At 41.2% G+C, this 23,535-nt stretch overlaps 2 protein-coding genes across 5 annotated transcripts; one reads left to right on the top strand and one right to left on the bottom strand.

Annotated features, from left to right (window-relative positions):
- Nucleotides 1-7,383: 7,383 nt before the first annotated feature.
- On the bottom strand, nucleotides 7,384-21,000 carry acp7 (acid phosphatase 7, tartrate resistant (putative)). 4 transcript variants are annotated; one of them, XM_051392574.1, is made up of 15 exons: nucleotides 20,982-21,000; nucleotides 19,225-19,320; nucleotides 18,923-19,043; nucleotides 17,984-18,184; nucleotides 17,716-17,898; nucleotides 16,626-16,651; nucleotides 15,667-15,764; nucleotides 11,184-11,246; nucleotides 10,222-10,336; nucleotides 9,870-9,983; nucleotides 9,045-9,111; nucleotides 8,555-8,622; nucleotides 8,397-8,468; nucleotides 7,877-8,014; nucleotides 7,384-7,770 (listed from the first exon to the last, which is right to left on the bottom strand). In XM_051392574.1, the coding sequence occupies exons 3-15, from the start codon at nucleotides 19,029-19,031 to the stop codon at nucleotides 7,705-7,707; spliced, it is 1,320 nt and encodes a 439-aa protein (XP_051248534.1). In that variant the 5' UTR covers nucleotides 19,032-19,043; nucleotides 19,225-19,320; nucleotides 20,982-21,000; the 3' UTR covers nucleotides 7,384-7,704. The 4 variants fall into 4 exon arrangements, with proteins under 4 accessions (XP_051248534.1, XP_051248524.1, XP_051248540.1 ...); XM_051392564.1 differs by lacking the exon at nucleotides 20,982-21,000 and adding an exon at nucleotides 20,225-20,375; XM_051392580.1 differs by lacking the exon at nucleotides 20,982-21,000 and adding an exon at nucleotides 20,225-20,375 and having other exon boundaries at nucleotides 18,923-19,038.
- On the top strand, nucleotides 19,565-23,222 carry LOC127358980 (KATNB1-like protein 1). The gene is made up of 10 exons (XM_051392600.1): nucleotides 19,565-19,945; nucleotides 20,686-20,771; nucleotides 20,877-20,914; nucleotides 21,006-21,282; nucleotides 21,395-21,510; nucleotides 21,604-21,654; nucleotides 21,733-21,822; nucleotides 21,946-22,050; nucleotides 22,581-22,674; nucleotides 22,756-23,222. The coding sequence occupies exons 2-10, from the start codon at nucleotides 20,691-20,693 to the stop codon at nucleotides 22,786-22,788; spliced, it is 885 nt and encodes a 294-aa protein (XP_051248560.1). The 5' UTR covers nucleotides 19,565-19,945; nucleotides 20,686-20,690; the 3' UTR covers nucleotides 22,789-23,222.
- The last annotated feature ends 313 nt before the right edge of the window (nucleotides 23,223-23,535 follow it).

Raw genomic sequence — 23,535 nt, 5'->3', positions numbered from 1 at the left:
TTGAGATGACACCGGAGCAAACGGCAGAACACGTTTGAGGTGGCAGGAAAAACACAGCAGGCTGCCAGGGGACTGTATATCCTATATTCTGTTGGTTTAGGTTTGGTGGGAGAACAAATATTGAAGTCAGATTTAAAAATGAATCTTGTGCGCCTCTTTTCTCTGGAGCTTACACAAAGAGACGCCGACCGCAACATCCCTCCCTTTCTCTCTGCAGCTGTAGGACTCTCTCCCTTTCAGCCACAGCACTCCAGCCTCACTAGACATCTCGAATGACTGCTGTCAGCATGGTCATTAAGTCTTTCAGTCTGGGTCTGTTTAAACAAGCTCCTCTGGCGGCCAGTGGCCACACAAAACCAATTCCCAGCCACGGGATGATTTGCTTCTCTCTGCCCAAATTCGTGCCTTGGTCCATTTAATGGGTGGTCAAACATACTTATTGTAAGGTAGAACAAACACTGCAAGTCGTGGTTTTGTTAGCTTCCTTGGCTGCTTGTGATGAATGGGTACGAAAACTGCAACCACCTGTCCCTGTTATCACCTAAGAAGAATGTAATATGCTGTCGCTGGCTTATATTTGTTTTGTGGATTTGCAGAGCAATTCAGATCCTTATGATTTAGACTGATTTAACAAGTCTAGCAGATCTGTGAGGCTCAACTGTGCTTTGATCGCAATGTCAATGTGCTAACAATGCTAACAGGTAGCAGGTATGTTTGCCATCTCAGTTTAGTTTTAGCATTCTTACATTTAACATCTTACATTTGCTAATTAGCACACAAAGTATAGCTGAGGAAATCTCATTTCTTGTTTAGGTATCATCAGATACCTAATGGTGATGCTAGAGGTTCTGCACCAAAGTGGTGGGCCGACCAACTAACCACGCTGCTAGCGTTAAAAGTATATCGGCCAAATGCATATAATAATAATAATAATAGTGCAACATATGTCTAAAGTGAACACTGAAATGGAGTGTGCTATTTTTGCACCAATAAACTTTGCAATGTCTTCTTTGCTCCCATTATAACTCATCTGTGGCAAGTGTTATCAAGTCTTGTCCCTAAATCCAAGTAAGATTAATCTACATGATCCAGGTAATGAGACGTAAGGTATCTTCACGGGTCTAGACATGGGACATACCTGTCTGTCTGAGTCCAATTGTAGCATGTCATCAGGCCAAGGACATCAATGTCCTCTAATGACAAAACCGCCTGCTATTTCTGGACAGATACTCTGAATACTTTCTATTCTGTGATTCGAGACATCTGTGTTTTTGTAGCGAGCCAGTCACTCAGTTCCTGTCCAACAGGCTGGTGAAGAGAGGAGCCTTTTTTTCAAGGTACACTGGAGATCTACATTGCCCATTCATTTGGATCTCTCCATAAACATTGAAAACCGCTTTACCGTCAATAAGACAGTCTAGTATGATCACACTCTTTCAAAAACAACACTGGATACCGTCTCCTTGGGATGATTACCTTTACAGCCTGAAATGTGGCTTCTAGGACTGAGACAGCTTTCAATGTTGCCTGTAATTTTTCTATTTTATCCCTTGCAAAGCTACAAGCACCCGTTCACCCAAACACATACACATTCCTGACCCCTTTTTGGTCAATACCAGCAGCCATAGGACACTCCTGGGTGCTTTTGTGTGAACTCACTGTTGGCCTCTAAACCAGGGGAGGTCTCCTGTGTTGACACATGAACTTGAGGTGAGAGGACAGTCTTAAATGCCAGACTTCCTCAGGTGGATAAGAAAAAAGCAGCTTTGACATTGCTGTCTTTTCTCTGAGTGCTGAAAGATCCATCAGTGCTCGGCACCTCGCCAGTGGCACTGCGGATACAACTGGGGTTCTTAAAGATCCCGCATCAACTCCCCATGGGAAATAAGGTGTTGAAATATTGTCTTGAGTCAGGTTATGCCCTTGTCATAACACTCTTACAAAGCTAAATGATTTCCTTTGGGCACTGGTGGGATTGCTTACCACTGGGTGATTGTCGTGTTAAATAGTAGCAGCAGGCATGCTCAGAAGGACTTGTGGTTTCCACCCCTCTATTTGTTTCCCAATGTGAGGAGTGTGAAGTATGGCTTCTACACGTGCCTGGAAGGTTGAGAACACTCAAAGAGTCCTCAGGGCTCTCTTTGTGACATTTTAAGGGGCTAAGAGTTTTAAGTTTTGAGTGCAAAATCCATTACGCCTGTTAATCACCTCATTCCTATCTTAATGGTTTTAAAACCAGAGTTCTTGTGTTACCATTCCTGTAAAACATTGGACATGTATTGTAAACCAGTCACCGACCTTTCCTTAGCTAGAGCTCAGATCTCAAGTGCTGATAGAGTGATGGCTTTGTACCTAAAACGACAAAGGTGGGCTATTCATCTCAACACAGCCTGTGCTCTACAGTAATGCAGATCTGAACGTGGACAAGGATCAATAAGAACAGCAAAAAATCCAACAATGACAGGCCTCACTGACACTTGAAGTCAAGTGTGAGAACAGTAACCAAACTTAAAGGGGACAGACAGACAGACAGACAGACAGACAGACAGACAGACAGACTGCCCGGCATGTACAACATTTAGGACACAGGGCAGCCAATAATGAGGCTGGCATTGTTCTCAACAGCATGCTGCATACTGTGAGAGCATTTGCCAGCCTGTGAGAGAAGACAGCTCTGCCGTGCAATTTGTCTTAACCAGGCAGGCATGACGGAGCCCTGAGAGCATGTGCAGCAGTTAAATGAGTTGGATCCTTGTGGTCTGACTAAGAGGACTGGGGTAATTGTATTCAGCAGTGGTAGCATTCCACAATAGGTTAAGTGCGATCACAAAACAGGTTGATGTTGTAACAGCTAGGTGATAAAGAAGCCTAGCTTCCATTACTAAGAAACAGAAAATATATAATTAGATGCCACAATGCATGATCTTGCTCATTTCAGCATAGCAAGGCACTGGCAACTAAGTCAGACATCATATTATCGATAGATCAGGCTTAAACAAATTTAGCTTGCCAACACTAGGCAGGCTGCTGAATGAGAATTTCTTTTGAACTCAACAGACCCCAACACTGTCTTCTTGAACCGAGTGACATGCCCCAGTTCTGCCTGCCAACAGCAGCCAATGTGGTAGCATACCCCTGTTGTCACTCAGCTCTCAAGGTCCCTCAAGTGTTGAGGCTCAAAGTGAATGAGTTGAATCTCAGCCCCCTGGCACAAAGCTAGCACTCCCTGCAGACTGAGAGGAGTCTCAGGTTGGCCTGCTGTAGCTTTCAAGTACATCCTCGCCTGTACGCTGAACAACATGAGCTGTGTATCCGCAGGTTCTTCTGCTTAATGGAGGAAGATTGATGACTTGAAAATTACAAGATAGGAGGACACAAAAATTAGGGGTCAAACCCTCTCCCTGTTCAATTGCAGGATGATGACTATGGGTCATATACTGAGTTCTTGCTTGACTAAACAAGCATAGTTAACCTTATGTCTTCCTGATAAATTGCAGTATTACTAATCAGGATGTATGACTGCCACTGATGCTTGCAAGCTCCATTTTTGAGTTAGATTTTTATGTGCTTGTGGTCAGAACTGCATGGAAACTTTTACATCTGTAAATTATCATACACTGCACATTGTATTTAAAGGATGAAGGTTAAATGATGCTACTATACAGACTGATCCTTCACATGTGTTGTGGTTCCCAACCTTCTTTATCTGACGTGCCCCTACAACCCAAATGAGCTCAGGTACCCCTTCATCAACATGACTGCTGTTGCTCCAAATGTATTCAGTGGAACTGATTTTGAACAGGATGTTATGTAACTTCAATAATGATCATACATTTTTTTTGGATATTTTTAATATTTTTCATACAAGTTAACTGTCTGTGTTTAGGTTGGTTTGATCAAGTTTGCATTTGTACTACCACTTGGAGTGAGAATGTTTACACCTTTCAGCATTCATCTATTTCATATAACAAAACTTTAAGTTACTATTTCATCCATTTATCCACTACTTTTAACCATCTCAAACGTTTATCCAAAACTTTAAGCTATTATTTTGACAATTTATCGTAAACTTTAATATGTTAAAAAATACATTAAATTATGAACAGCTTATTCATTAATTTAAGCTCCTTCCAACCATTTGTATTACTTTTGGCTAACTGTTTAGACATCTCTCCTAATCAGTTTTCATGCAACTTTCAATTTTTAAGATTAGTTAAGATACTCTATAGTCTTTCCAAATACTGCAGCAGCACTTCCTGGGGAACAAGTCGCCCTGGTTGGTAAACATTTTCAGCTGAAGCTAAAGGTTAACGGGAGGCTAACTGTAGTATTCAGTGTACTGACCCTCACACATGGTAACTTGAACAGCATCTGCTATATTGGGTCTTACTATTGGTTACAACTTACAGTACATTTGTGTAAGGTAATCAATCAAAACTGTGCACATTTTGAAAGTGGACGTGTCTCCTTGTTATACTAATGTGAAATTACACCCATGTGCTATGTAGAGACAGGACACGTGCTGTTTGACTCCTGATGGTGGTTGATGGTGAGTGTTGACTTGACTTTCAGTGTTACTTCTACCCAGGTGGCCTGCCTCTCATATCTCGAGGAATAATATACTGCTTTCATCAAATCCTCCGTATGATCTATTTCAGTTTACGTTGTTCTAATGGAGAAAATGTGTTTTGTATTTCCCTCATACACTTTGTGCAAGTATAAAAACAAAACCCTGTTTCAGCATGGACGCTATCATGCTTACCTCAGATTTATTGGGCAATATCGTGTGTGCACAGCGCAAATGCTGTGTTGCTGTTGATGCCATATGCTGAACTCCTGTAAGTCACTGTGGTGTTGATGTTGAGAGTGGAATTATAGCAAGAATGTGCACTGATGTGCCTGGGCAGACTGTACTTGGCTGTTTGTCTTGTTGGTGGTCTGAGGCTGCTTAATAGTGGCGCTTTGGTTATGGAAGAACACTGAGCTGCTGGATTGATGAAATATCCCCAAGATCCAGCATCTGAGGGCCTTGAATTCATTACATATGTCCCCAGTCTCCACAGTTTAACCCTGCGATCAAGAGCCGCCCCTTGATCACCCGTGGAGAGAAATACCACACAGAAGCCCTCTCCTGTCTCCTGAGGGAGTTTGTTGTTGAGTGTAAGAGCTACTAGAGACTCTTGAAAACAGATAAATAATGTTGGTAAGCCACAGAGTAACTGAAGGGATATCTGAGAGGTCTTATAAAGAGGTTGCACGGCTGATTGGTGTAGAGAAAGAGACATCTGTTTCCCAATGTCACATGCGGTATTGAGATAGTTCATTACTTTTAGGGTTTACTGAGCCATACGTTTGGAAAGGGATAAATAGCTGTTGATATATCATTAGAAATTGCCTGTTGCAATGAAGTTAACTGTAGTAGGCGGGCCATGTGGTCATCAAAACAGCTGTTTTACTAGGTCAACAACTGACAATGAACTCAAATGTTAAACTAGCCTGATGAGGACTAACAGGGCAAATTCCAGTCAAATGTAGCACATTAAACTGCCATGCCAGTGAGTTACAACAACCCTACTGAAGCTCACTATCGGTGAGGAGCAGGGTATTTCAGTCTGCTTCATGTCTGAAAGCATAAAGACAGAATTCCTCTAAGTAGGTTTTGTTGAAACGAGCTAACAAATTTGACTCCCGACCAGCCAAAGTCTCCAAAGGTTGACAGAAATAAATTGGCTAACATGGACTAGACGAGGAAGTGCAAGAAAATCTGTTGCCCTGTTAAGGCAAGAATCAATTTCTGTCAACAAAGCCCTCAACCACAATACCACAAACCTGTTGTTCCTCTATCATAAGCGGTAATAAGCACATCATATTTCACCAACAGACATGTGATCTGAAGTGACATGTTATTTTCTCTTTGCTCTTTTTTTCCTGGATTGCAATCAATGTTTTTCTTTGGGGGATTTTAAGAAATCACATGAACTAAATGATGAGGAACGTGCACAGCGCACAAAATGCTCATTATTTAAGGCAAGAACTTTCCATCCATCCATTGTATATAAATGACTAACTGGAAAACAACCAACTTTTATTGGACTATAAATGTGGTCGCTCACAATTGTAAACAAACGCAACGATTCAATCTACAGTCTGGCAGCACATGCTCTCCTCTCCTGGTCTCTGCAGTCTGCACTTAGCGCCGCTTCTTCCTTGTGTCTCTCACTCAGTGGGACACAACAATATACAGAGTACAGCATGGTCAAAGGTTAGGAACTCAGAGGTGCGGGGCTTTCTCTACAAAGATACTTTTACGATCATAAGGCTGTGTGTGAGTGGCAGTTAGCAGTGGGTAGGCGCACCGAGGGCATGTGAGTGTGAGGTGTGATCACTGTATGCTTGTGTGTCTTTCGACTGCCAGACACCACTGCACAGCGGGTTATCGACATCAGAGAGAAGTTCAACAAATCCTTGGTTAGATTTACAGACATGCTACTGACGCCTGACTGCTTTTGTACTTTCTACAAGAACTCTCAGCTTCTTATGGATAACTTGTTGTGACACATCTTGACGAAGTGTAAGCTGGTGTCATTTTTTGTCTTTTACAGTTTTTGGTCCTTCATTCGGGTTCAAAAATGGCACTTCCCCTGCAGTGTTTCCATCAGTGATTAACATGTATCCTCTCATAGCATTGCATGTGCTTTGGATAAAAATGTCTGCCAAATAATGTGCTGTATGTTCACTCATGTGTGTAGGGTTAACGGATCGTTGATTTTGTATATGTAGACTATATTGTGTCAACAGAATTATGCAGAGACATGATTAAAGTATGGCGCTAACAGACAGCTTGATAACTCAAAACACAGACGCATGCAGATCTGCGCTGGTTTTCAGCCAGCGCTCATCAGAGGCAGCATGCTGTTGTTAGTAATTAATGGCAACATAGTGGTGAGAGTCATAGCGTGAGCAACAGTCCTCTGGGGAAAGACTTCTCTCACTCTGCCCAAGCCACAAGCATCCCTGAGTTACATAACAGTCCTTTTGTGTAGGCGTAGACTACTTGTCTCAGGTCATAACGGCCACACAGATGGACAATGAAATGAGGTTCCAATATCCTGATAGGATTAGCCAAGGGAGAATCTGTCTTCTAGATAGAGTGATAGAAGAGAGATCTGATCTATGTAAGTGCATTTCCAGTTTTTTTAAATGAAAAATATGCTTAGAAAGGGAACGGGGCCTGATGTCTGCCAGACTCATGCTGTCTATGTAATTGTCAATGGATTATTCAGGCGGCAAGGACAGGACCTACATCTACCTAATGAACAGTTAAACTATAAAAACTTAAGTCAGACTACAGTGATGGTTTTGGAGGGAGAACCAATCCAGAGATCCATAAAAAAAGCTGAATTTATTCCAAAGCAAAACAATTTTTGATGCCCTGTTTACAAAACATTGTCAGAGCACCTCACAGAAAATTACAGTTACATTATATACATTTAAAGTACCTGGTCACCATAGTGATAATGAGTGTTCTTATTGAATATAAAAGATGGAAAATGAAAGATTTTCTGCTTAATTTGAAAAGCTGAAGAAACGGTCAGAAATTAACATTTTTTTACTTTTCATCATAAGTGCACAGCAAATATTGTGCTTGTTTTAAGTTCAAAGTGCATTTCCTGAGCAGGTAGTTTTTTTTAAGGATGGCAGTCTTCAGAACCAGGCAGAGAAGCCATGCTTATCCTTCACCACCCATATGCTGTCAATCACCTTGCCGTACTGGAACACATAGAAAATTATTCATCACTTGAGCAATGCTCTTTGAGCTTAAAATGTCATTCCACCTGTTCTGTGCTTGTGTGCACGGTTCTCCATGTGTGCTTACCTGGTCATCAGAGACCTGCTCCAAGTAAAGGTGGGTGGCGTTGACCAGTTGCATGCGGGTGTAGCCGTAGTCTGTGCTGCGGAAAGCGCTCCAGTCCTTGGGGTTTGGATTGAACCTGTCAGTCCTCTCTCTGCAGCCCTGCAGAGGAATCGGCGGTGATTAAACTGAATCTGTGAGTGATGAACCACATGCCTTTCCCAAGCTCTGTCCACAAAGCCCTGTGTGACATTTACAACTGTGGCTATGCCTCGGTGTGAGTCTGGCCGCGTTTTGATATCCTAGTGACTAACCCCTCTGTGGTTGGATGACGAAGCATGCCATGCGCTGCTCACCACCACATCAGAAAACACTTAACCAAAAGAACAGCTGGTACTGAACTCATGTGGCAGAACAACTGCTGCACAGAAAGGACGGTGAACAATACCTAACATTGTTTATGTTGATTCTGCTTTCAATTTGTGCACTGATATATGTGTAAAAAACAATGAGTGTGTGATGTGAGTGATGTGAAAGTACTTACAGCAGAGCCTGTGATAATGTGCACTGGAGCTTTTGGGTTCACGTAAGGCTGGTCTTTGCTCCCATTGTACACCTAAAGAGAAAAACATTCACTTGCACCGATCCAAAACAAAGGCTATATATGTAAAAATATGGTGAATTAAGAATGCAGGAGCTGACCTTGTCACCGTAGACTGGCCAAAGCCTCTCATATGTGTGCTCATGTGCCCACAACTCCAGATCCACTCCTGTGAAAGAAATCGGCTGATAGTCAGCAACCTTCCATAGAAAAACACAACTGGCAAAACAGCTCAATTCAATTTTGCTGTGGAATCTATCGTTTCTCAGATCCTATGCCCGTTTAATTTTGAGATTTCTCAGCAATCAACAAAAGCTTAAGATCAGAACAACCAAAACTTTCAAAGTTCCACCACAAGTTAAATAATTAAACGCAACAAACAAAAAGTCTGAGAAATGTAATACAGGAAAAACATTTGCAAATGCGCTGTTGGGACATCAGCCAGACCAAAGGCCTGCTTTTTTTAATAAAGGATGTTTGGATTGCTCTGCTCTCTGCAACTGTTAGGACATTAGTCTGTCTGAGCGTGCAAATTTGCGATCTTAAACACCCATTAGCAGCACACAGCTGGTTGTCAAATAAAGAGCATACCGTAGCGGTAAAATAGATCCTCTAGACCAGGAGCTGGCGGTTTGGTGTCATTCCGTCCCAGTCGGACCTGAGATTTAACAGAGAGGGATAATGACAGCATGAACCGGCATTAACGGTTAAAACAGTACCTGCTACCTGAAACACTACCTGGTGGAGCCCCATTATGCCCATGCCAGCCTCACTGCAGACAGTGCCAAGTGCTGAGAGAAGTCAGCCTAAGTGGAAACTATTTGGTTCCAAATTACAGTGATTACGACAGCAGACCGTACTCAATGTGCTTACGGGCTGCAATGTGGACTGGCCAGCTTGCAACATGCGTGACACGTCTGCTAGCAGGGGCCATTAAAGTGTCAGGCAACACAGCAGAAAACGAATCCTACAACTATCTTTACGTGATGAAATGAAACCTTTAACAATACAAACATGTCCACGTAGTGCAAACTAAACAATGAGCCCTTTGGAGGCAATTTAGAAAAAGGTTTTAAGATAATGATAACATTTCTTTTTCTTGGCCAAATAAAATAATGTTCCGTACATAGGTATTCTACTAACAGTTAATAATTATGCTTTGCTAATAAAATGTCTGCCATCAGGAATGCAGCAAAGCCATTACAACAGGAATTTCCACACTTGAGACCAAGCAGATGTGTGTGTGGCATCATCCTCCGCCAGACTTTAAAACAGTCTTCCTCTTCAAGGTACATGCTCCTTATAAAACTACCTGTCAGTATGAGTATGGCAGTGTGAAGACATCAGTAGTTTAGGCTACGGTGTATATTAGAAACAACGTATGAATGAATGGATAGGATTCTGTGGTTTACACACATATGAGTCAAACTTGGTGCAGTCATCCTGGTCGTCATCAGAGCAATACATGGGTCTGTGTCCCATGGTGATGATCCATGGACGCACTGCGCGGTTCTCTGGCTTGTTGGCCTCCTAGGTTAGGAGAGGACATGCATAGTGTGTGTCAGATTGAGATAGGAAGACAGAGGTCCTACAATGTTATTTGGAACAGAATGACAAGTAGAAGAAATAGATTTATAATGCAGAAAATGAGAATGGAACGACTTTGAAAGATAGCATTGTGCTAAAGTGGAAAAAAGAGGCAACAAATGTGGGAACAAAGGAGAGCACTTAGCCATCATCAACACATGTAACTGGTGCGGTAAGTAACCTCCAGGTCTTTCGTCAGCCACTCGTACTGCTTGAAGAGGAGGTCCAGGCCGAATTCGAGATAGAAATAAACCTCGGTGGAGATGGAGATGATGTGTGCTGACCCCAGGTTCCAGCTGTGGACACACATCGTTAAAATGATACACAGCCTCAACCCAGTAGAGGAAGCATGCCGAAAGTCAGTCGATAAGCAAGAACAGGCCTCTCTTTAAATTCCAGATTGTGTGAAAAATACTCAGACATTTTTGTCTCTTGCTGTTGAATGTGGTGCCAGATCCACTTTAGTGAATAAACTCCTTACCATACTGTGTGAGTGCTTACGTGTTCATCCTGCAGGCTTAATGGAAAAGCATGGGTTCTGTACATGTGCACTGTATGTTAGGAACTGTTTACAGCAGGAGCAGGGATTTCAGATTGCCTCTGCTTGTTCCTAATCATGCACACGAGGCAAGGGCTCTCAGCCAGCAGGCCTGTCTGTGTCTAGGACTGAGGAGTGGGCAGCTGGCCTGTGGTCTAGCAAGGTATTATCTTACTGTCTGCAAGGAGGTCTGTAGTGGCTTATGAGTCATCCAGTCAGATGTATAGCCCCTTTGTGTAGTCCCAATGTCCCTGAGATAGGAAGCAAACTAAACTAAGAGAAGGGAGCTCTGCACTTCTCTGCTGCCAATTCTACTGGGCCGCCTCTTACAGCTCATTAATGCTTACTGAAATACAGTAGGAGGTTTGGTAAACCTTCACATGATACTTCACATGGGGCCCCTTGTTGGAAAAGAAATGATTTCTCTGTCCTAGCTCTCTGTGTGTGCGTGTGCAGCTTGCATTCACTTGGATTTAAAGTGGCCCTCTACTGACCAGAACCGCTTGTGGTTCTTTCACCTGCTTAAGCACGTCAGAGTCCACCTTAACTAAAGCAGCGACTGGCTTATTTATTCCACCAGGTCGACATATTTTCTCCTCCCTCACCTGTACCACAGGCTCTCAGTCTGGCCCGGCATGCTGAAGCGGTTCCTGTAGTTGGAGAAGTTACTGTAAACAGACAAGATAAGAAATGAAAGGTTAGTTAGAGGAGCTGATAATACGATCTACGTTCTTAAGAAACAGCAATTAACACCACAGACTTCTGCCCTCTCTTATTTTGTGGTGTCTACACCAGAGCTCAAAGAAAAGAAACTGCAATCCATTCGTAACACACTGTGTGGAGTGAGGATAATTCTCAGCTTTACTATAAACCAGCATTTCTTAAAATAACTGACTGTTTTTGTTTTTGTTTTATGTTACTTTTCAGTTTTCATTTCAAGCTGAAAGAAAACTCGGGCCGGTATATCATCCGAAAAAGATGACCATCAAACTGGTGGTGGTACCATCTGCTTCAAACTTAAAAGAAAAAGATGTAGCTAGTTTTAGATGTTCTGAGAAACCGTTCCTTTGCTGTAGCCAGGCTATCAGTGGCTGCCTCTCCAAATTAAAGGCTGTAGAAAAACATGGACATCGCCCTATAAGTTTCTGATGGGACGTTTTGAAGCTTAGGATCATGGTCAGTTTCTAGAGCCAGATAATCAAAAATTTGGGCGACGTGGGGGAGCATGGGTGGCGCGAGTAGGAGCCACAATGTGTACTTCACCTGTCAATCAAGAAAAACTGCCTCTAAATATACTCCTTTTAAAAAAACCATGACATTTTTTTTAAAGATCACAATCATTTTAGATCCACTGGCCATTAGAGGCATCACAACCTAAGGCACTTCCACAGCTGTGTCAGCCTTGAGTTGTGGTGGTTCCTACTTGATCCAGATATAGTAGGATGCTTGTAGTGGTCAGTCCACCCCTACACTTATCTATCACTGCTACCACAGTCACCACCACTCATTTCCATGACTATTTGCTCTGCACCAAACTACGTAAATAGACATGTCCTTTAAGACACCGAGTAATTGAAAACAACATCTTAGAGTTCCAGTACTCTTCAGATACTACAATGGGTGCACGCACCATGCAAAAAGGGAAAAAGTCTTTCATGGAAAGCTCTGGCCGACGCCAACCCGCCGGTCTCTTTTCACAGTTTTTAATTTCAGCATGAAAGCAGGAGCCAATCTTCTCAACGGGCTATTAACTAAGCGAGGTGATAGGAATGACTGTTTTCTTATCTTACATAAGGGAGAAGAGGGGGGAAAAAGGCAATATTCTGGGATGCAGCCGGGGCAGGGTGGGACGGTTCGGATCCCTGCACTGACTGGGTTAATGTAGAGTTAGCGGTAACTAGAGACCAGCGGGGTCAGAGGTCAAAGGCCAGGAAGAGGGATACAAAAGAAGGACCACAGTGAGTTTTACTAATGCTGAATAAGTCTAAAACTAACGAGAGCTGTGGTGTCTGTGGACACCGAGGTCAGGATTCAGTGGCCAAGGCCAGTATGATAATCCAGCAGAAGCCATTTTGTGAGCTGTGCTCATTCAGCACAAAGGAGAATCTCTTTATGTCCACTCTAGCATACTATTATTGCCACACATCAACACATTCCTTATCAAAAAGTAGCTAAAACGTAAACTTTCATATTTATGTCCTGACTATAAGGGAAATAGTACAAAAAAGTAAAATTGTATTAAATGCATCAACCCTAAATTTAAAGTATATCCTGATCTAACCACACAATAACGTAAGCTGAAACAGAGCTTAAGAGTGAGATCTGCTTCTGTGAAAATCAATTATGATCTTGAGGTCTCAGTAATGGCACCGACCCAAGAACAGACGTAAGATGAGTTCATACTCCCATCTTGTGGCTAGGAATGGTACCAGCAAACATGCATAGGAATCTGGGAAGGCACCGTCTTCTTAGTTGAAATAAACAATCAATCTTCTATTCCGTAAAATAATACACATACTCTCTATGAATCCAAACAGAGTGATATCACTGGGCATGGCCTGAAGGAAAGGATTAGCCTGTAGAAATAAAGTCAACCGCAGGTTTTCAAGTCTCTCGTTTTGTGGTACAAATATGATAAACTTATATTTGTTTCATTAATCTGCACTATGGGAGTCCAATGTGTGAGTCATCCTCCGTAACCCAAAGCACACTTGTTTCCATCTGTTTGCTTTTCCATTAAAATAAGAAGGAGATAAAAATTTGGTGGCTGTCAAATTCAATGTGAACAACCTGACTCTTAAACTGACCCAACAAGACTTTCCCTCCTCATCAATTCTTTCCCTTTCATCATCTGATGAGCGTAATCCAGGCCGTTGGAGAACCGAAAGGAACCGTTTGTAGTCTTCAGGAAGCATGTCACTACCTCCCATCACAGGACATTGTTTCAAACAGAGACGGTTACTAAGCTGTCCCTCGCAGGGCCTGACGAGCCATATTGTGCTTGGTGAACAAAGACAGTCTTGATTGGGGCCTTAGCATCTTCTGTGGATCCACTGTTCTCATCCTGCTGGAATGCTGACTGAAAACGTTTGTGGTCAGCACTGCTTCAATTGCCTTTTACCCATTAGGTTTTGAGGTTGGAAACAGAGAGGAACAGAGAAGTATAGTGAGAGGGAGCACAACAGAGAGCGGGGAAGGAGAAGCAGGGGCCAGCTGCTCGGAATATCTGGAACACCGCAGAACAAAACACACATTTAGGTATAGGAGAGGGAGAGAGGAGCTGGCTTTCTGGTTATGTAATGCAGCGAGCGAGATGGTTCTTGGTATCAGGTTCTTATGTCACGACGCAGCGCCAAGAAAAAGAGACTACTGTTAGCAGCTCCTTAATAAAGACCAGGCAGTTACACATGGCAAGGCCAGGCGAGGACTGTCTCAGTATCGCAGTGGCAAGTAAATATTATGGTACAAGATCAGACCCCTCTAAAGCTTTCAAAATGTGCACACAACTAACTCCAGCAGATGTGCTTGGAATTTAGGGATACATATCTGCTGATCTTTGGGATTAAAAGCATCTGAGGCTAAACCATTTTCTATCATCTTCAACAAAATACCATTGAACTGAACTCCAAAATGTAATGAAAACATTTGATCAGACAATCGGCTATAATTCATAGGCAGCGGTACATTTCGGATCTTTGTTAATACAAACCAAGCTGATTCATTATTTGTAAAAGCTACAAACAGACTCCAATTCAATAAAGACTAATGAGGCAGCCTTGTGGGGACAGAATAAAAAAGCTAAAGGATATTTATATGTCAGAATATCAATGAACAACTCATGTATGTACAGTAGCAGTGAAGGCCACAACAAACAATTAATTTATCAGTTAATCTTCACATTTGTTTTTTTAAATAACCACTTAAACATTTTATCTATATAAATAGTAAAAATAGTGAAAAAGTTTCCCAGATTCCAAGCTCAAATTGTGTGTTTTGTCTGACCAAGAGTCCAAAACTGACAGATGAACGATACTAAAGTTGAGCTTGTGTGATGTGGCGTGAATATGTGTTGCCAGGAGCTCTGTTTTGTTTTGTCTTAGGTTGTCTTTTGCTTTGTCGTTAGGATTGTTTTATTTTGTTGACGAGAGAAGTGTATATCTTATATATTGAGAAAACTAAAGATATTCCATTTACTATCATGTAAACAAACTCTCATCCCATCTGAGAGGCTAGAACCAGCAGATGTACTTTGCTTGAAAAAGTACAACTAATAAGGACTGCATTGCTCTCCCCTCGCTGCCCTGTGTCTCAGTCCATGACATTTCCGAGACTCCAATGTGATCAGCACATTCAGTGAAGATGAGTCAAAACGCAGACAGAGTTCCCGTCCCTGGGAATTGAAAAACAGATAGTGAGTGCTGAAGATTCCCATTCAGATAAATGTTTGTTTTGGAGAGCGTTGCCTTGTTTAGATGTTGGTGGTTCCTGACGCCGCTCCAGTCTTTAGAGACCAAAATAGCTCCCATCTGTTCAAACGGTACAGTGAAGAGTTTTCGGCAAACCAGTGTGTTCTTTAAAGGGGAAAAACTGCGGCTGACAAGGAAGGTTGCTTTTTTTTTGGGGGGGGGGGATCACAGTCCCGTCCCATCCCCCTACACACACACACACACACACACACACACACACACACACACACACACACACACACACACACACACACACACACACACACACACACACACACACACACACACACACACACACTTTACATTTACAGTAGCCAGTTCTGAATGTAATTTGTCATTTGGTGTTTGGCAAGCCTCCCCTGCTAATACGGAATACAGCATGTACCGCTGTTTTTGTCCAAAACCCATTAACTATACTTCTGCCCCCGAGCAGAATGTGGCATAAAATGAAAACAAAAAGGGAACAGACAGACTTCTTCCATGTTGACTCACTGGCTATGAATTTCTCTTTAAGCGGTCACTGTTAAGAAACAATTCTTTACCAAAAATGTGTTTAAATTCATTTAAGAAATTAAGAGTACACCAAAAAAGAATAAATGCAGTGAGAAGAAACTCCACCTACTATGTGGCTTCGTGGTTGCCTGGACAGGTCATGTAGGGCACGTAGGCTGCTATGGACTGGATCTGCCTCATGAACTCATCTCCAATCCTGGCATTGTCCTGCAGCAGTGTCATTCAGCCGTTAAACACAACGTCAAAGATTTTCCCGTTAGAAAACAATGTTTCATTTTTCTCCATTCGCCGCTATTCAGCCAAATTAGTTTAAAGAACTGTGTGAGTTCATTTTCCAGACAGCTTGCGGGATGTATCATCAGCCTCCCAAACAAACCTCACTGAAACCAGAGGCCCTTTTTTTTTCTACACAGATTTTTTTCTTATTTTTTTTTAAAACCACAATGGTTCATGGCTGTATTGATGGCTTTTACCTGTTTTTCTATTTATAATATCAGTGAAGCCGCAGGATGTTCTTGCACATTCCAGCTAAACACATTGCGTGGTTGAATTACGGTTATTAATTTTTTGCAGTAGTCTGCTGACTGAATTTAGCAGTTCTCCATGTTAGGGTATGAATAATTTCAGGAAATATGATATTAGCATCCAATACAAGTTTATGTCCACTAGGTTTCAAAGATGACAGTTAGGAGGTTTTCAGATGAGAAAATGGTTCATTGGGACTTAAGATTTGGGGTTTTGAATGGCACTATTTTATTCAAGAAATACTTGGACAACATGACCCTAACTCTCATCTTTCACCGCAGGCTTAAGGCATTTCACAGTAATGCTAATCATAAGCTGTGTGTCTCAACCACAGCTGAGAGCCTTTATATGCGGTGATTTTAAATAGTGGTGAGTCTTGGGAAGGGGACAGTGGAGAAAGGTAAAGTGGCTTATCTCATCTGTCATTGTGGAATTAGTGAGGCTTTGAGAATATTTACTATTGATGAAAGCAATTTGCTGTCAGCTGCCTTAACTAAGTGTGATGAGAGTTCATGATACTGAAAAGACAGAAGAGTACAATACCTCATCCATATCGTAGGCAAAGTCCCCTGTAAAACAAGAAAAGATCTACAGATTACAACAAATATTGAAAGTATTTTTAAAAATGTTCTCCCACAGTATAGAGTGAGAAAATATGTACATCTCTGGTGCACTGTGCAAAAATCTGTTAACTTAGAGGTTTTCCTTAATTTAATTCTCAGTTCATCGTTTTGTCATTAAACAGACTTTATTATAGGGATAATGCACCCAAAGGAATAGTTAAACATTTAGTGAAAGACGCTTAATCGCTTTATTGCAGAGAGTTAGAAGAGAAGATTGATTCCACTCTGTCTGTACACTAAATATGAAGCTAGAACTAGCAGGCAGTTTGATTAGCTTAGCATAAAGACTAGAAACAGCTAGCCTGGCTCTGTCCAGAAGTAAGTAAATCTGTCTACCAGCGTTACCTTTAGACAGAGCAATGCTAATTTCATATTTAGCATACAGACATGTCAATGGTACCTAACTATTGAAAGGCAAACAAAAGAGGCATATTTCCCAAAATGTCAAACTTTACCCTTAATAATAATTACAAGTCAACTACGGTTGACCTCAAATGAGTGTTTGATTTGACTTCATGAGACAATCAAAGACTTATATTCTCTGTAAACTTGTAAAGTGGCTGTAAAACAGTGTTTAACTTGGTGTTTCATTTGCCAAGCCAACAAAAGGAAGAGAAAAAAAATTATTCTTTTTAAAACTATCTGACGTGAAATTGAGACAGGGGACAAAAACTAGAGAGCCAGAGATTGAGTTAAATTTTTGGGCAAACTAATTTTGGCACAACCCATATTGTGAGTATACTCCCCACCTATTCACATTTTCATATGTGACGTGAGCAAGTGACCAGCATCCAACCCATATAGTTCAAAAGCAAAATATACAAATGATGAATAGGTATCATTATGCTGATTACAGTAATTACCATCATGATATATTACCTCTTCATTATACATCTCTGTTGTGCAGGTATCTGTGGATGACTAATGCCTTACCTAACGGCTGATAAAACGTCTATTTACTACTTTTACAGTGCATATGGTTGTAATATTTCTATCAGTGTGGAGCGTACCTATGTGCAGGATGACATCGTACATGCCAAGCTGTGTCTCCTTTTGCAGTCGAGCCAGAGACTGAGGGTTCTCATTGCCCAGGTCACCGTACAGAGCAAACCTGGGACTGAAACTAGTGCTGTCATTCAGCGCAGTGAAGAGGAACACATCGCTCCAGCCCTCATCACTCCCACAGTGATATACTGAAATTACATAAGAGAAGAAAAAAAGTCTTGTTTACATGTTTATATGGAGAAACAAAGTCAGTAATATTAAAGCTCCACCCACCATAAGTAGCAGCGGGTTTGAGGCCTGTGAGAGTGACCCTGTGGATGTACAGCTCCCTCTTCTCCTCTCCTGAGTCCACAAACAGAGTGGTGCCACCTTTGGCACTCATCTCAAATAGTCGACCTCCCAGAAGGCCATACTCCACCTTGCTCTCTGTCTTATTGAAGGTGGTCCAGGTCACTGCCATAGAACCAGGCACTCCTGTGAAGAAAAGCCCAATTGTTGGAATCGTGATGTAGATTGATCTGACTGAACAACTGGATTCACTTACTGATGCATTTATAAAAGCCAAGAGATGCTTATGAAAAGGCTGACTTTGCACAAGAGTGCCGCTTTTGATCTTGCCACTGGCAAGATAAAACCTGAGTTAAGCTGACGACTGGCCAGGTACTTATTTCATCAAGACATCAACTGCTTTAATGACTACCATGTTTCACCTTCATAAGGAATGTACTGAAGAACATTTATTTTGCAGACTCTGTATTAACCAAGGGTAACATCAGCTATATGTATGGTAGCTGATGCAATTATCTGGTGTCTTTAACCTAAATGACTTCCAAAGAGTGCACACATAGTGCTTCAGTGCACCAGGACACCTGTTGCATATTGGGAATAAGCCTTAAAGGTATAATATGTAACATATCCACATTATGTTATATATAGCCCATAACTTAGCACTGACTTTATTTGATATAAAGATAACTGAAAGCGAATTTGAACTGAAGTGAAACTTGTTGCAGAGCTATAGACCAGCAACAGAAAGTTCAGATTTCTAAATATACCAGTGCTTTCAATCATTATATTATTGAGTGATTTGTACAAAACACCTGTACAAATCTGCAATCCATATGACCTGGATACTGTTTTGTATTACTAAGGGGAGAATGGTATCCCTACATGAAAACACATGAGGCTGATGGAGACAGTTCAAACACTTACCCGGATAAGAGAGGTGCACCTGCTCTGGCTGTGTCCAAATGGGAGGAACACCAAGCACCAACAGGGGTACGAAGCTCAACAAGGCACAGGCAGCATGAACAGGAACCATTTTAACACTGAACTGCAAGAAACAGTAGTCTGGTTAAAGTTGCAACACACACCCGGAAAATAAAACAACTGTCACATGATGATCAAAGCTGTCGTGCAACCAAAATCACATGACTGAGTCTATTAATATAAAACCAAGTGGATCAATGTGTCTCTTTTGGGATTATAAACAGTACAGCTGTAAAGTATCATACCTGACCTCAGTGCCAGTTTACACAGAACTCCCCCACAGCAACAGACACACGCAGACCGTGTTTTGGTCCCTGATGAGGACCTCTACATCAGTCAACCTGAGCGATGAAAGTGCAGAACCAAAACAGCAGAGTCAGCGAGGAGCAAAAGGGAAAGAGATGATGTGTCAATAAAAGCAGCTGATGTTGTTTTTCGTTGTGCATTCAGGGAGGTTGCTGCTGTCAAAGTGAGCACAAGTACAGCAGAGATTAACCCACAAGCCACAGCTTGCCTCAGATCAATAAAGCACCAAGGCAAACAGCCGGTATGCCTCACTGATCGGGAGAAAGGCACGGACAGGGTCATGGCTCATGAAGGCAAAACCATAGTTTCATTAGAGCCAAAACAGTACACCAGCTGATCTTATTTATGAGTCATGGTAACTGGCTCTCTTGTTTAATGCGTCTATCAGTGAGATCAGTTGACTGGGAGTATGACTTAAAACCACAAGTCTACACCACTGCTTCAATGAAGTGTTTGGATTTGAAATTTGCTCCGTTTATATGTCAGTGGTCGCTAGAGGGCGCACACTGCACACACTGCATTATGAATGGGATACTTTATTCTCTCTGGGCGGTATTAGCATTTGAAATCTGATGTTAGCTAACGTTAGGTAGTTGTCGCCTTAAATAATCAAAGGGAAAGATTAAACTCTACTGTCACTGCTTGAGAAAGGAAAACATGGTGAGTACAACAGTTAGGATAAGTTATTAGCTTCACTTTATGATTTGCTGTGAAGGTCACAGACTAGTTTGCTGGACCACTCGTTTTAACGTTAAAGCCTTACAGCCGTACAGCCTTACACTGTCAGTGGTTACACCGTGCGAACCAGATGTTTAGTCTTATTAGCTGTTAGCTGTTCGGCTAATTCTTGACACAGTTACTAAACATTTATGCTACGATGTGTAACTATTAAAACGTGCTACACACAAAAGATAGCATTTTTTTTCTTTAAACACTCACAGTTTAAAAACAGGCTCTCCCAAAGGTCAAACGATGTCTGACCCGAATAGTTATGTGAACGTTAAATTAGTAACTAAAACCCTCACAACACAGCACAACTCTGCTGTTTGGCCCGGGAGCAGTTCCTGACTACGTCATTGCACAGCAGGACAATAATATCCACGTGGATTGTGGGAAATGGTGTTTTTTTGTGTTTTGCCTGGAGAGCCTGTTACACTGAGGTATAATGCTGTTTTCTTACTGTACTGAATTTTAATATTGTATATCACTTAAAGCCGTAACAGAATGTTATATGAATGCTGTGAATAATAGATTTAGAGATATAAACCATACTGTGGTTATCTTTTATGTTTGTATGTATTTAATTAGTTCTGACAATGTATTATAATCAATATAATCATATAATATAATTATTTAATATAATCATATAACTGATTTAAAAGGGGTTTCTCTTTCTCTAGGTCAAATGGACTCCAACAGTGAGGACGGAGAGTACCAAGCAGCCCAGTACAGAGTGACCTATCCTCACGGGAGAAACACAAAAGCGGTGAGCTGAGTGCCACGTTATAATACACACATGTTTTTCTGTATGCTAGACCTCGTTTTCTGCTAGTGTTATTTGTCACCATGCAAAATGTGTTTTTATATGCAGGCGGACTATGAAAGGAATGAGGAGTTCAACAAAAAGAGGTAGGTTGTACATGTTTTGTGGTTAAATTACAGCAAGTGCATAATGTGCTTTGGCTTTCAACAATACCTTTGAACATTTCACATGGCACAGATATCCCGTGAGTCGCTCTGGCAACAACCCCGGCAGAGTGAAGCGCGTAGTGTCATGTAAGAGGAAGACCCATCATCTGACAGTGGCTCGAAGGAAGCAGGTCGGGACCGGGAGGACTTGTGATGCTGCAAACAAGGAGAATGAGATGAACTGCATGCAGGACATGAAACAGGAGATATTTGACATGGACCTCTGGGAGTTCCCACTAAATGTCAATAACAACCACAGGACTGGTAGAACTGGTTCTGAGCAAGCAGACTACAGTACACTCACTGAGGTCAGACATAACATCACAGTTCAGACTATATTTCGCTTTCTTGTGTTGTGGCTTTTTTATTATTATTACTAATATGCAGATAAAACTGTCTGAATCTAACAATATGTTTCAGCTCACAAGGGATCATAGCACAATGACTGATGTGCTCTTTGGAAGAAATCTGAGACTCAAAGTGTCTTTAACATTGTGGCAGAGAAATGTTGGAGAGCTGTTGACATACTTCCTGAGGTATGTACATGTAGTGTGTGGTTAGTTGGTGCATGTGACACACAGTATGTTTGCTTGAATTTAAAGTATTGTTACTTCCCTGTCTTTGTGCAGAATCCAAGACATTGGTGTGTTTGTTGATTTTCTCCCACTGATAAGCAAAAGGTAAGTGACTAAGATTAAGCAAAGGTAAGACTGACTACAAGTGGAGTACATCTTATTTAGATTTAATTCTCTCTGCAGCATTGATGATGATTCCCGCAAGATTACCATTGGTTGCTGTGTTGATCTCTTTCCTTTAGTTAAAAAAGTCCTCAACAATCCATATGAAGAGTGAGTATTCCTGCTGCTATACATTTTTTTGTTTTTGCAATGCAGCTGAATTATTACATAGTGAAACACACATATTTGCATAGAAGAACAGAAAGCACTGAAGGTTGTCTCTGATTCTTACAGGTATCTTATTGTTGGTTTAAAGTGGATCAATTCAGTTTTGAAAAGCTGGTGGGAGGAACTAAGAGCAAGTGGCTACAGTGGATCAACTAATCTCCCATTGGATGAGTAAGTGTTGCTGTGTTTTTTGAGCAATAGTGTTGGAGAAGCTACTTTGAAAGCTACAAGTACTGCTACAAGTACTTCACACTGGAAGAAATTGCAGCAAAACTGCCCTCAGGATAAATCTAGTTTGGTTAACTAAAGCTACTTAAACAAAGTAGTACATATAATGTAAAAATGTGACATGCCAGCAAAAACAAATGACAAATTCAGATTTAAAACATTAAAATCTAAGCCTAAGCTAATATAGTTGAATTGAATTGCATGTAGTACACTACTCCCCAACACTGCGAAGCAGCATGTTATTTTTACACAATAAACAAAATAACATAATGCTAATTAATAATCTAAATGCTGTAATGATCTTCCATCATGTGTTTGGTTATTCAACCTTTAAAACAGATATTAACTAAACCCCACATGCAGCACCACTTGAAAACTAGTGAGAATTTGCCACAATTTCCATTATTTGGTGCACTGTGTAGATCAGAATGTGTAGCCATTGTGGTTAAATATTTATTTTAACTTTGTTACAGAAATTTCCAGGCCTTTAATCAGCAGTTATTGGAGTTATGGCATCAGCAACCTTTACTGAAATCTGTCCCAGGAACTGCTGGAGACATGGCGAAGGTCAGTGCCACATGTATGAATACATCATTACCACTGTTGTTGATGACTTTCTTAAACAGAAAAATCATCTTTTTCCCTCAGGTCATTGATTCCTTCCTGTCTCAGCTTACTTGACGGCAATGAAGAACCAGATAATTAAGTGACTGTTCTCTGGTAGCAGCCCCACAAGAATCCTTAGTAGAATCATTAGACTGGAGCTGCTGCTGTTTCCACAGAGAAGTGCCTTTTAGCTCGTATCTGTCCTGAGGTAATGTCGGTAGAGCTTGATGTATTTTTTGGCTTGCAGAGCAACTTGAACAGAGGTACTGAGAATGTGTAATATAAATTGAATCATTGTCTTTTGATTGACCAAGTAGGATAGATGTTGTAATTATGATCAACAAAAATATTTTGATCATTGTGCAGTTTGAATTATGTCACAGAAACTTAAAGGCTTTTGTGAGTGTAAGAATGAATGTAAGAATTTAGTTTCATTGACATGTGGTATGTGTCTGTTCTCTTTAATTGCCCCATTTGTGATGAATAAAGTTTGTATTCTAAATTTTAAAGTTTGTGGTGTTGAAATGAGCATTTTTTACAACCAGAACAAATGGTGTAATCCCCTTCTTCTGTGGGAGAAGACAGCACCAATATGTTGCCGTTTTAATTATGCACGTGCTGTACTTAAACTCAAAACTGTACTTTACCACAAGTTAAAGTAGATGAAATAACAAGTGGAAAGATGCCAGATCACCAGCAACACATATAAGTTGAACCCCTACAATCCATTCACATCTGGACTTCAGCCTCAATAATGCTTGAAGTGATTTAAGTAAGTCAGAGATATGGGTTTACAAAGCTCATATCTCTCCATTTACATGT

Source organism: Dicentrarchus labrax, unplaced genomic scaffold (genome assembly GCF_905237075.1).
Source record: "Dicentrarchus labrax unplaced genomic scaffold, dlabrax2021, whole genome shotgun sequence".
NCBI lineage: Eukaryota > Metazoa > Chordata > Actinopteri > Moronidae > Dicentrarchus > Dicentrarchus labrax.
The sequence above is the reverse complement of the archived record's forward strand: the minus strand, read 5'-3'. Positions and strand labels throughout refer to the sequence as shown.

Excerpts from the sequence above, each read along its gene's own strand:
- acp7 (XM_051392574.1), bottom strand. The coding sequence starts at position 19,031 with ATGGTTCCTGTTCATGCTGCCTGTGCCTTGTTGAGCTTCGTACCCCTG. Across the intron at positions 10,337-11,183 it reads ACTGAGAGCCTGTGGTACAG|CTGGAACCTGGGGTCAGCAC; the intron begins GTGAGGGAGGAG and ends GTGTGTCCACAG. Across the intron at positions 8,623-9,044 it reads GGATCTATTTTACCGCTACG|GAGTGGATCTGGAGTTGTGG; the intron begins GTATGCTCTTTA and ends TTTCTTTCACAG.
- LOC127358980 (XM_051392600.1), top strand. The coding sequence starts at position 20,691 with ATGGACTCCAACAGTGAGGACGGAGAGTACCAAGCAGCCCAGTACAGA. Across the intron at positions 20,772-20,876 it reads ACGGGAGAAACACAAAAGCG|GCGGACTATGAAAGGAATGA; the intron begins GTGAGCTGAGTG and ends TTTTATATGCAG. Across the intron at positions 21,283-21,394 it reads ACTACAGTACACTCACTGAG|CTCACAAGGGATCATAGCAC; the intron begins GTCAGACATAAC and ends AATATGTTTCAG.